We start from the raw sequence: 12,288 nt of genomic DNA on the forward strand, positions 1-12,288 counted from the left end.
AACGAGTGAGCAAGACACAAAATTGTGGAGGGCACGGGGCTAGGACTGGCAGTGACTAGTCTATCCAAGTGTAGTTTGATGATTTTGTTCAGGTTGTTTCCTGACATTTTCTTCAAGCCCTTCCATTTCCCCTCTTAGAGGTCATGCAGAGGACGGACTCTATGCCAAAATGCTTAACTGTGAAAGGTCCCCATTTCCTGTCTCCAAGCTCTTGCCCATTCGTTTCTGCAACATTTAACACCACGAGGGTCGCCCGGGGGGCTCGGCGGTTGCGCATCTCCCTTGGGCCACGGGCGTGACCCTGGAGTCCGGAGATCAAGTCCCGCATCGCGCTCCCTGTGTCTCATGAAAAACATCTTATGAAAAAAAAAAGAAAAATCTCTCCAATCTAATTTCAGTGTATGTTGAGTCCCAGCTACTAAAGACTTACCGAGTTTTAAATCTCAGAAACTTAGCAAAAGCCGAAATCCAGACGATTAACTCATAAATGACTATAGGACGTCGTGTTTTTTTGTTTTCTTTTTTAAGGATTGTTGCGTGGTTGCACTCAGGTCACAGGAGATTTAGTAGCACGCTTCCCTCACTCCTTGCCACATCTACCGAGCACATTCGAGAGTCCTCTCTAGCACTTCCACGGTTGCCTCAGACCCAGAGCGCCCGACATGGCCGCCGGGGCCGCCGGGAGAGACCTCCCACCTCCCCCTTCGGTCTTCGGGCTTCCGCCCCGGCGCCTGCGCACTCGTCGGCCACCGGGCCTCCGGCCGTCCCTGCGCGCAAGCGCCGCCCACCCCGCCCCGCCCCGCCCCGCCCCGCCCCGCGGCGAGACGCGCTCGCGGCGTCACCAGTGTTTTCGAGTCGAGTCCCGACGCTGCGGCTGTCACCTCCATTTTGTTGTCGGAGCCCGTCGCAGCCAGTTGGGCTCCTCCCCGTTGTCGCGTTGCAAGCTTTGCCTCTTTCGGCTTGGACTGTCTGGCCGGGACGGTAAGACGCAGGACGAAGCGGCTAGGTGTCAGGGCCCTCTTTCTGTTCCTGGTGATGCCCTCTCGCTTGTTTGCTGCCTGTAATCTCCGGCACGACGACCCTCCGCCCTCCCCCCCCCCCCGCCGCCTCCTCCCGGGGTTGCGTGAAGGCAGCCTGCTTGTCTTCCTAGCGCCGCCGAGCCTGTGGCCGCGATTTTCTCCTTAAACCGCAACGCCCGGGACGCTGGCGAGGGCTAGCGCCTGACTGACGGCTGGGCGGGGAGCGCCGGGTCAGGGGCCCGCGGGCGCCATTTTGTCAGCGGCGGCCTTGGCCACTTCGGCGGAGCTGTAAGATGGCGGCGGGGCGGAGGAGGCGAGGCTCCTGTTGAGGGTGCTGTGTACTTGGGTCCCTGGGTGTGCGTGTCGCTCTCCCGTAAGCCGCTGTGTTCGCAGCAAGTAGATCACGTTGACCTGACAGGACTCGGTATCACCTAACGTCTAGTCGAGTCTTAAAGGATTCGAGTGAAGGTCGCGAGTGTCCTTGTCCTCGGTGGCGTTAACCAAAATCAGGTTTCGCAGAGCCCGGAGAAGCAGAAATAATAGGGTGTATTCGAAGGTGCGTGGGAGACGAGACAGGTTATGAGACGTCTTGCGCCATAGAATTTTGCGCCGCCTTGCCCCCAACCTCTAGGGAGCAGCTGGAGCCTTTTGGTTTATAGTTTATATGCAAAGACGTGGTGGCGTCCCTTCAGTTAGTACTGTTAGGAACGGTGGTTGAGATGAAAAGATGCTATCTACTGTTTTTTTCCATAAAGGTTTTATTTATTCATGAGAGACACAGACAGGCAGAGGGAGAAGCAGGCGGCTGCGGGGAGCTCAATGCAGGACTCGATCCCGTGGTTCCAGGATGACGCCCTGGGCTGAAGGCCGGCGCTAAACCGCTGAGCCACCCAGGGATGCCCGCCCTCATTCTTTTTTTTTTTTTTTTTTTTTAAAGATTTTATTTATTCATAAGAGACACAGAGAGAGAGAGAGGGGCAGAGACACAACACAGACAGAGGGAGAAGGAGGCTCCATGCAAGGGAGCCCGACGCGGGATCGAGCCCGGGTCTCCAGGATCACGCCCTGGGCTGTAGGCGGCGCTAAACCGCTGAGCCACCCGGGCTGCCCTGTTTTGTTTTGTTTTTTCAAGTTATTAGGAATTTCTGTTCAAAACATTGAAAAGAAGGTGCTCCCCTCCCCCAAGTTGATCTTGTAAGATTGCTTTCGGAATAAGCTAGGTCTTACTGGGTATAGCGTGTGCTGGGTACCTCAAAAGATGGTATGTTGTGGTTTTTAAATGCCACGGTTGACTTCTGTGTATGATAAAAGGCCTTGGTAGTTTGATCCGTTTATCTTCTTCACGGAGAAATAGTAGTGAGGGTTCTGTCGCTAAGAACATTGACGATTGCATTCGAGTTGGAGTTGAATGAGGCGAGTTAGATACGTGGACGGGTAGTAATTTTGTGCTGCTGACAGAAAAGGGGTAAGATCTTACCAAAGTTGGTAAATTGGATTTCCTGGCTCCCCACCTCATTTTTTTTTCTTTTCCTAGTGCTTTCAATAAATCTTAGAATAAGGTGGATAATGGCAGAATGTCTATTAATAGAGTTTGGACTCCACATTTTGGCACAGTGCACTAATTGGATTTATGAGTGATTTTTTTTGTTTTTTTTTTTTTTTTTTTTTAGATTGGTTAACAACTACTTTCGAACTTTGATTTTAAAGAACGGTTGAGGGATCCCTGGGTGGCGCAGCGGTTTGGCGCCTGCCTTTGGCCCAGGGCGCGATCCTGGAGACCTGGGATCGAATCCCACATCGGGCTCCCGGTGCATGGAGCCTGCTTCTCCCTCTGCCTGTGTCTCTGCCTCTCTCTCTCTCTCTCTCTCTCTCTCTCTCTGTGACTATCATAAATAAATAAAAATTAAAAAAATTAAAAAAAAAACAGTTGAGGGCCACCTTTCTAAGTCAAAGCATGTGACTTTTTCTCGGGGTTGTAAGTTCAGCCCCATGCTGAGTGTGCATATTACTTAAAAATAAAATCTTTAAAAAAATAAAAATAATAAAATATTTTTAAAAATTGAGATTGAAAAAGTCATAGCTAGAGTGAATTTGCGAAGAAGAGTTTTACTAAACTGCTCAGTGTTGACAAGTGGGATACAACTTACCTGGGAAAACTTGTCTTTTATACAGATGAGACACTCAAAGAGAACTTATTGTCCTGACTGGGATGAAAAAGATTGGGACTGCGGAAAATGGAGAAGCAGCAGCAGTCATAAAAGAAGGAAGAGATCACATAGCAGTGCGCGGGAGAACAAGCGCTGCAAATATAATCACTCTAAAACATCTGATAGGTAAAGATGGTATTTAAAGTGTCTCCATATAAAAATACATTTCATTAGAATGTATGTCAGTTATGTCAGTAAAAGGAGGAGGGGTTTATTTTCATGACTAAAATTACAGTATCACTTAACCATGAGTCCCATTCCTGTTTCCAATGATGGCTTGTAATGTTTGTAAAAATTATGTTTTGGGGGGAAAAAACTGGGGATTTTTTCTCATGTGAAAGCATAGTTTTATTAAGATTAGTGTCTTGATGAGATTTACTGAGATTTTAAGAATATTTGGTATTAGCATAAAGCATTAAAAATGTTTTTTATTTTTTAGCCATTATTTGGAAAGTAGATCCATAAATGAGAAAGATTATCATAGTCGACGCTACATTGATGAATACAGAAATGACTACAGTCAAGGATGTGAACCTGGACATCGCCATAGAGACCATGAAAGCAGATATCAGAACCATAGTAGCAAGTCTTCTGGGAGAAGTGGAAGAAGTAGTTATAAAAGCAAACACAGGAATCACCATAGTACTTCACACCATCGTTCACATGGGGTATGAGCTCTTTTAAAATATTTTTTAAAGTTTATTTCTCACATGGAACAGGAATACTTGATTTGTGTTTGATCATTTGAGAAAGTTCTGTTTAAAAAGAAGTCATCTCAATTTAACTTGGATTCTTTCTGTGTTTGTGCATTGAATAGGAAATTCCTGAAATACAGTGCATATTAAGTTAGAGTAACAGGTTTTATTACTAGTTGGCAACTAATTGTTACTCCAGTGAGTCAGTAGAAGTAATTAACTTAGTTTATTTTTATGGTAGTTCAAGAAATCTGATTTGTTTTAATAAATTGAAGTTTTATCACAAAAGTAGAATAGGCGTTTTATTTTTGTATGGGTGAGGGTTTAGTTAGGCATGCCTTTTTCTAGCAAAGCATGCTCTAATTTTTTTTTCACTAAGGAAATCAACAGATATGAACATTACAGTTTATGGGTTAATTTGCAGATCATTTCAGATGACATTTTAAATGGTATAGTGTTATTCTTATATGCCAAATTTTTTTTCTCCCCAAAATTAGGACTTTAATTTTATTTACTGTTTCGATATTTGTTTTCTTAGATTAGCTAGGAAATCTTAATTTGGCCACAGCCTACTTTGACCAAGTAAATATTACATCCTACGATTTTGCAACATTAAATTAGAACACTAGAAACTTAAAATTATATTTCATTGAATGCTACAACTTAGCATTTTTTTTTTTTTTAAGAAAAACAATTGTATTATGTTTTGTTGCCTTGCCACTTTGAGTATCTTATCTGAAAATCTGTTCCTTGCCATGTTTTTCTCCTGTTAACATAAACTATGTGCCCTGTGAATTTCTGGGGACTGAATTTGAAATTGCTCCTGCCAACCGTTTGTGGCCTGGCGTGTATCTGAATGCCTGAATATCTCCCCGCTGAATGAATTTCGTATTCTGCCCTGAATTCACTCGGGTATATTGATTGGCTGGATGATCTTGGTGCCGCCCACTTGACGTTTCCAGAAGAGTCACCGAAGGAAAAGAACCAGGAGTGTAGAGGATGATGAGGAGGGTCACCTGATCTGTCAGAGTGGAGACGTACTAAGTGCAAGATGTATAGAATATTTTTCAACACTTATTAACTTTTCAGATAACATAATCTGTATATAAAGATTTCAGGGATTTGGAAATCTTTTTTTCTTTCTCTGTTTTTTTGTTTGTTTTCCATTTCTTTTGGTGGGCGGGGATTGTGTTTTTTTTCTTTCTTTAGAAATTTAATATTTGTTAAGCAGAAGTTCCAAAAACAGTAAATCAAGTTAATAAAATGAGCTTAAGAATGAAATTAGACCTAAAAATAGTTATAAATGTTTTTTGACAGTGTTGACCAATAAAATATCTAGTGATAAGGAAATTTGTAGCATCAACTAGAATAATCTGTATTGATAGCATTTATTATGTTAAGTAAACTGTTTCCACTTCCTGGTATAACTGAGATTTATTTCTCTTTTTTAGATGAAATTGTTGATACTTTAGGAGAAGGAGCTTTTGGAAAAGTTGTGGAGTGCATTGATCATAAAGCGTAAGTTTCCTAGCTTGTGATTGCATTTGGGGCTATCAGCAGTAATTGAAAATTTGCTTAGTTTTAGAATATGTTCTGACTATGATAGATACACTATTAATCCTGTCCCTTGGGTTTTTTTTGCTTTGATGTAGGAAATTCCTAGTAAAAGGTACCAACCCTTTAGGGATGCCTGTGGCTTACTTGGTTAATCTGCCTTTGGCTTAGGTCATGATCTCAGGGTCCTAGGATGAAGCCCATGTGCTGCTCCCTCTCTTTTCTCATTTTATATTTATTTTTTAAATTTTTATTTATTTATTAGAGAGGCAGAGACACAGGCAGAGGGAGAAGCGGGCTCCATGCAGGGATCCTGATGTGGGACTCCATCCTGGGTCCCCAGGATCACACCCTGGGCTGAAGGCAGCACTAAACGGCTCAGCCACCCAGGCTGCCCCCAAAATTTTTTAAAGGGCAATAGTGTATGTAGCCCTTAAATTTTTTTTTTTTTCCAGAACATTTTTTTAAATTTTTTATTTATTTATGATAGTCACAGAGAGAGAGAGAGAGAGAGAGGCAGAGACATAGGCAGAGGGAGAAGCAGGCTCCATGCACCAGGAGCCCGATGTGGGATTCGATCCCGGGTCTCCAGGATTGCGCCCTGGGCCAAAGGCAGGCGCCAAACCGCTGCGCCACCCAGGGATCCCCTGTAGCCCTTAATTTTGAGTTGAGAGCAGATTTTACTTTTTTAGAGCGTATTTTTTTGTTGTCCCACTGGGCACAGTTGTGACTATCTCCTCTCCTCTTCCCCCCTACACCCCCCAGATTAGTGATCTAAATCAGAACTTCCCACAATCTTGGTTTTTATGTTAGGAGTATTTGGAACGGCACTTAGCCCAGGCATATTGATGCCATCTACAGAGTAGTTAGCTAGGAATCTGTATTTTTAGAAAATACTGTAGTTCATAACATACAGATGCTATAATTGATAACACAGCCACGGGTGAGAAGTCTTTCTAAATTGGCATCACATATTTAATACTTATGCCTTTTTTTTTTAACTTATGCATGTTATTTTATTTTAAAGATTTTATTTATCCATGAGAGATGCAGAGACACAGGCAGAGGGAGAAGCAGGCTCCATGCAGGGAGCCTGACGTGGGACTCAATCCTGGGTCTCCAGAATCACTCCCTGGGCCAAAGACAGGCGCTAAACCTTTGCGCCACCCAGGGATCCCCCTACTTACGCCTTTTAAACTACTGACAGAAATTTCTTGAGATAGTGTAAAAAAATTTTTTTCCTTTGCCTTGTTTCCTGTTGGAATTACTTCTTCTGAAGGGCAGAACTTTTCTGAGTGAATTAGAAAAGGCTTCCTACTATAAGTGAGGCTCTGAGAAGTAGAGCTCATTACTACGGCCCCTCCCATACCCCATCTTTTCTGGTAACTGAGACAAAATGGAAAGTGTTTTTTTTTTTTTTTTCTTTTTTAAGATTTTACATATTTTTTAATGAGAGAGGGGTAGAGGGAGAAGCAGGCTCCCTACAGAGAGCCTGATGGTGGGACTCAATCCCAGGATACCCGGGATCAGGACCCTAGCCAAAGGCAGAGAGGCTCAACCACTGAGCCACCCAGGCATCCCTAAAATGAAAAATTTTGAGTAAATATTTGCTGGTGACAGATAACACAAGAAGAAATTGTTTTTTGTTTTTTGTTTTTTTTAAGAAGAAATTGTTTTTACATGTTTTGAGTCTTATAGTTGGACTACAGATTGAAATAATGATACCTCAATATTCTTGTTAAATTTCGACTATTAATATATAGTTTAGTTGAACGACCAATAAAGAATTCATATGAGTGGTGGTTTGATGAAAAACAATTGGGTCATTCAGCATGTATTTGTGTTAACTGATACTTTCATATACCTGAGGATCATTCTCACTGTTTACATTGAGTTGCAATTAGAAGAGAGTACTTAGTTTTAGTTAGATAAAATCGAATGCTAGCCAGTAAATGCAAGAAAACAAAATGGCAGTAGTAGTACAGTTTGAAAAGAGTGATAGAAAAGTGGAAGAAGATGTCTTTTTTTTTTTTTTTTAAGTTTATTTATTTTTAAAGATTTATTTATTCATGAGAGATACAGAGAGAAGCAGGCTCCATGCAGGGAGCCTGATGTGGGACTCAATCCCAGGACTTCAGGATTACACTGTGGGCCGAAGGCAGGTGCTAAACCGCTGAGCCACCTAGCAATCCCCTATTTTTTTGAATTCAGTTAGCCAATATATACTACATCAGTCGTTTCAGAGAGAACATAATTTTTGACTTTTTTTTTTTTTTTTTAACTTTCTCTAACAGAGGAGGTAGACATGTAGCAGTAAAAATAGTTAAAAATGTGGATAGATACTGTGAAGCTGCTCGCTCAGAAATACAAGTTCTGGAACACTTGAATACAACAGACCCCAGCAGTACATTGTAAGTATCAAAGTGTAGAACTCAGAAAATGCTCTCAGGTAGATTTAAATTGTGAGAGGCTGTACTCAGTTATTTTTCGTGTGTTTATAGCCGCTGTGTCCAGATGTTGGAGTGGTTTGAACATCATGGTCACATTTGCATTGTGTTTGAACTACTAGGACTTAGTACTTACGACTTCATTAAAGAAAATGGTTTTCTGCCGTTTCGTCTGGATCATATCAGGAAGATGGCATATCAGATATGCAAGTCAGTGAATTGTAAGTATTTGGCATATCTTTAAGAAACTTGAGGTTATTGGGACTAATTTAATGCAGACTAATTTGAATCTTTAAGAAAAAATGGGATCTAACATACAGCTTATGGAAGCCTGACTTAAGAATAGGGATGAGAAAGATGATAAGCACTTGGTCAGTTTCGCATTTCATTCATTAAGTAGTTATATTGTCTATGATATAATACATTGTCATGTAGAAAGACAAATTTAGCTGTATTTATTTATAACTATCCTACTTCAGAAGACTTGCTACTATGGTTCTGATAACTGTTTTCATGGTCTCTGGTGATGTCTAGATTCATATCTTTCCTTGACTAGTCATTTCTTTATCAATGTAGCATCAAGTAGGATAATCTCACTTTTATATATCTGCTTTCTAAATAATGGCTAAAAGTATTTTTAATGCTTTGTGCTAATATTAAATATCCTCATATTCTCAGTAAATCTCATTTTTTTTTCAGTAAATTTCATTGATGCTATTCTTAATAAGACTATATACTTTGCCAACCAGAAAAAAATCCACACAATTTTACAAATATTACAAGCTGTCATTGGAAACTGGCAAATCTCTGCTTCCTGAAGAAAAATACTACTATACTTTTTGAGCAGTTAGCTGGCAGTGGACTAACTTTGAGGGTAGTGGGAGGTTTTCTAAGCAGGCTACTGAATGTTGACAATTTTGGACATGTAGAAAAGGCATCAGGTTTTTTGTTGTAGGGCTTTTGAGTTTGGTTGGGTTTTTGATTTTCAGATTACAGCAACTTTTTCTGTTTCATTCTCAGTTCTGCACAGTAACAAGTTGACTCACACAGACTTAAAGCCTGAAAACATCTTATTTGTGCAGTCTGACTACACAGAGGCATATAATCCCAAAATGGTAAGGCTTCTCAGTGTATTATCTTCATGGTTTGAAGTTAATATCTTGTGCCTTCTTAATATCATGCCTCCTTAACCCATTGTTTGTGATTTTAGAAACGTGATGAACGAACCTTAATAAATGCAGATATTAAAGTTGTAGACTTTGGAAGTGCAACCTATGATGATGAACATCACAGTACCTTGGTATCTACAAGGCATTATAGGGCGCCTGAAGTTATTTTGGGTAAGATACTTTCTCTTTTTTTATTATTATTTTAATAGAGATTGTGTGCAAATGCCTGCACGCATGTGGCGGGGAGCAGACACCACCACCACCACCCCCAGGTGCTAGGTAACTTGCTTCTGAATTGTGCTTTTGAGAACCTGCATATATCTTTACTGAAGCCAACTTTAAAGTTTATAGCTCTAGTCTTATTCTTTGTGGTTTTGTTTTTTTTGTTTTGTTTTGTTTTTTTAGTTTTTTTATAATTTTTTCTTTAAGAAATTGTTAACTTTAAAAAAAAAAGAAATTGTTATCTTGGGGCAGCCCGGCTGGCTCAGCAGTTTAGCACCGCCTTCAGCCCAGGGCCTGATCCTGGAGACCCAGGATGGAGTCCCACATCGGGCCCCCAGCATGGAGCCTGCTCCTCCCTCTGCCTGTGTCTCTGGCTCTCTCTCTCATGAATAAATAAATAAAACCTTTAAAAAAAAAATACCGAAAAAAAATTTTAACTTAACACATGAAGGATAGGAGGTGACTGGGTGGCTTGGTAGGTTAAGCATCTGACTTTGGCACAAGTCATGATCCTCAGGGTCATGGGATGGAGCCACTCTTTGGGCTCTCTGCTTGGTGGGGAGTCTGCTTGTCCCTCTGCCTTCCTCTAGCTTATGTGTGCATGAAGTCTCTCTCTGAGTCTAAAAACACACATTGGGGCACCTGGATGGCTCAGTTGGTTAAGTGTCTGCCTTCAGCTTAGGTCATGATCCCAGAGTCTTGGGATGGGGCCTCATATCAAGTCCCCTGCTCAGCAGGGAGCCTGCTTCTACTTCCTCTTTCCTTGACACCCTCACCCCACCCCCACCCCACCATGGCTCATGCATACTCTCTCAAATCTTTAAAAAAAAAAAAACAAGATAAATAAAACATATTAAGGATTTTAAGCTCATACTTGTTCCAGATAGCTCTAATACTTTGAGTTAAATGTCTTAATTTTCCTGGAATTGAGTTTGCATATATGTAATGTGATGAGATTTTAAGATATAATTCACACCTATTATATCTCAGACACTTTTCTTGTCAAGTCCTTGGATGGTGTAGGTAACTCTCATTTTACTGGTTAGGAAATTACGACTCGGGGGGCGGGGGGGGGAATAGTTCCCCAAATCACTAGTCCCAAAAAGAGTGGGCTAGAGTTGGAACTTGACCAGAGGTCTCTCTCCAGAGCCCTAATTCATATGTTATCCTATTACAATACACTTTAAATGATTCCTTAGGGTATTTCTAGCTCAGACATTAAATTGTATGCTGGCTTGTTGTGGTTTTTTTGTTGTTGTTTTAATGTCTTTAAGAAATATTGAAGTTTTTTGTTTGCTTTTACTTTGCTTTACAGCCCTAGGATGGTCCCAGCCATGTGATGTCTGGAGTATAGGATGCATTCTCATTGAATACTACCTTGGGTTTACAGTATTTCCAGTAAGTGACAGTGCTTAGTTTCAAGACTTTGCTCAAAAAAGGTGCTTGTTTATGTAAATGAGCCCTTTAAGGCAAAGTATACACACTTTTAAGCAGCTCTCCCCCCCCCTTATTATATACTTGTGAAGTATAAAGAAATAAAAGTCTGTAACTTGATGCTATTGGGTATTATATTTCCTTCATAATTTATCATTTTATTTAAAACATTTTAAAATATAAACAGTAATTCTGTTCATGGGGAGAAAAATCATTGGTGAGCTTGTTCTGTGGGCCTTAATACTTTGCAGCTGTAACTTGATAAGAGTTTGCCCTTTTTTTTATGATCACCTTCCTTTTTTGATCTCTAATTTATGGACTAGAAATTCAGCTATGTAAATGAAATCAAGGCACACGGTGTGCTTAACAAGTTTTGTTTATTGTTTTAGACACATGATAGTAAGGAGCATTTGGCAATGATGGAAAGGATTCTTGGACCTTTACCAAAACATATGATACAGAAAACCAGGTATGTTTTTATTAAACAATGAAGTGTTAGACATTCTTTTTTCACTCCAATTACTTTGTTGGGAAGGCAGTAACTAGGGTATCTTTTCAAGTCTCTAGTAAAGTGTTCATCTTTGATCTATAAAAGCATAATGATGAAACCAGTCACTTTCACTAGATGTTTTAAGTTTTCATGGTTGACATTATAAAAATGACTGGTTATTGCTTACTTTTAGGAAACGTAAATATTTCCATCATGATCGATTAGACTGGGATGAACACAGTTCTGCTGGCAGATATGTTTCACGGCGCTGTAAACCTCTGAAGGTGAGCCTGAGCCATTGCTATATGATTAAAACTTTGAGATTCCCTTCTCTTTATGGTAGAGAAATAAAATTATAATGAATGATGGTTGAAAGGACTGTTGACTCTTCTTTTCAGGAATTTATGCTCTCTCAGGATGCTGAACATGAGCTTCTCTTTGACCTCATCGAGAAAATGTTGGAGTATGATCCAGCTAAAAGGATTACTCTCAAAGAAGCCTTAAAGCATCCTTTCTTTTACCCCCTAAAAAAAGCTACATAGATTTGTAAGTGTATAGTTCTCTTGAAGAGATTTTACAGACTGTATCAGTCTAATTTTAAATAATTTATTTTGTATAGCTTTTGTAAATTTCTTACATTTTTGTATTGCCATGTTTATTTTGCTTGGATAATTTGATTCATTAAATAGCTAAAGTAATGAACATTTTTTCAAGTAATTACTGTATAAAATGATATATTCAAAATAAATTTTTGTGCTTATGAAATTGATAAGACTGTACAGTTTGTTTTTAGCACCGTTTTTCTCCCTGTATATATTTCCTTAAGTCTTTGGAAAGATAGCTTTGTTTCCACTTTAGGGATTGCCAACATTGGGGCTTTTATGCCTTGTGGTTTTTTTTTGTTTTGTTTTTTTAATTTTTATTTATTTATGATAGAGGCAGAGACAAGGCAGAGGGAGAAGCAGGCTCCATGCACCGGGAGCCCGACGTGGGATTCGATCCCGGGTCTCCAGGATCGTGCCCTGGGCCAAAGGCAGGCGCCAAACCACTG

General features: G+C 40.4%; 1 protein-coding gene and 1 long non-coding RNA gene across 5 annotated transcripts in view; one reads left to right on the plus strand and one right to left on the minus strand.

Annotated features, from left to right (window-relative positions):
• LOC144306039 (uncharacterized) overlaps positions 1–1,734 on the minus strand; it is a 14,055-nt gene extending 12,321 nt beyond the window's left edge. Inside the window, exon 1 of one of the 2 annotated variants that reach the window (XR_013373070.1) lies at positions 431–1,734. This is a non-coding gene — a long non-coding RNA (uncharacterized LOC144306039). The remainder of the gene's footprint in view (positions 1–430) is intronic. The other variant, XR_013373069.1, reaches the window with a different exon arrangement.
• On the plus strand, positions 821–12,009 carry CLK1 (CDC like kinase 1). 3 transcript variants are annotated; one of them, XM_077885277.1, is made up of 13 exons: positions 821–981; positions 3,192–3,352; positions 3,666–3,894; positions 4,884–4,974; positions 5,373–5,439; positions 7,770–7,886; positions 7,977–8,143; positions 8,943–9,037; positions 9,133–9,262; positions 10,629–10,711; positions 11,137–11,216; positions 11,431–11,521; positions 11,636–12,009. In XM_077885277.1, the coding sequence occupies exons 2-13, from the start codon at positions 3,192–3,194 to the stop codon at positions 11,777–11,779; spliced, it is 1,455 nt and encodes a 484-aa protein (XP_077741403.1). In that variant the 5' UTR covers positions 821–981; the 3' UTR covers positions 11,780–12,009. The 3 variants fall into 3 exon arrangements, with proteins under 3 accessions (XP_077741403.1, XP_077741404.1, XP_077741405.1); XM_077885278.1 differs by lacking the exon at positions 821–981 and adding an exon at positions 1,384–1,575; XM_077885279.1 differs by lacking the exons at positions 821–981; positions 3,192–3,352; positions 4,884–4,974 and having other exon boundaries at positions 3,754–3,894.
• The last annotated feature ends 279 nt before the right edge of the window (positions 12,010–12,288 follow it).

The sequence above is a fragment of the Canis aureus genome, chromosome 36 (genome assembly GCF_053574225.1).
Source record: "Canis aureus isolate CA01 chromosome 36, VMU_Caureus_v.1.0, whole genome shotgun sequence".
Lineage (NCBI taxonomy): Eukaryota > Metazoa > Chordata > Mammalia > Carnivora > Canidae > Canis > Canis aureus.

Bases quoted from the DNA above. Each gene is read 5' to 3' on its own strand.
- CLK1 (XM_077885277.1), top strand. From the start codon at position 3,192: ATGAGACACTCAAAGAGAACTTATTGTCCTGACTGGGATGAAAAAGAT. The intron at 3,353-3,665 runs GTAAAGATGGTA...TTTATTTTTTAG, and splicing joins CACTCTAAAACATCTGATAG to CCATTATTTGGAAAGTAGAT. The intron at 9,263-10,628 runs GTAAGATACTTT...TTTGCTTTACAG, and splicing joins GGCGCCTGAAGTTATTTTGG to CCCTAGGATGGTCCCAGCCA.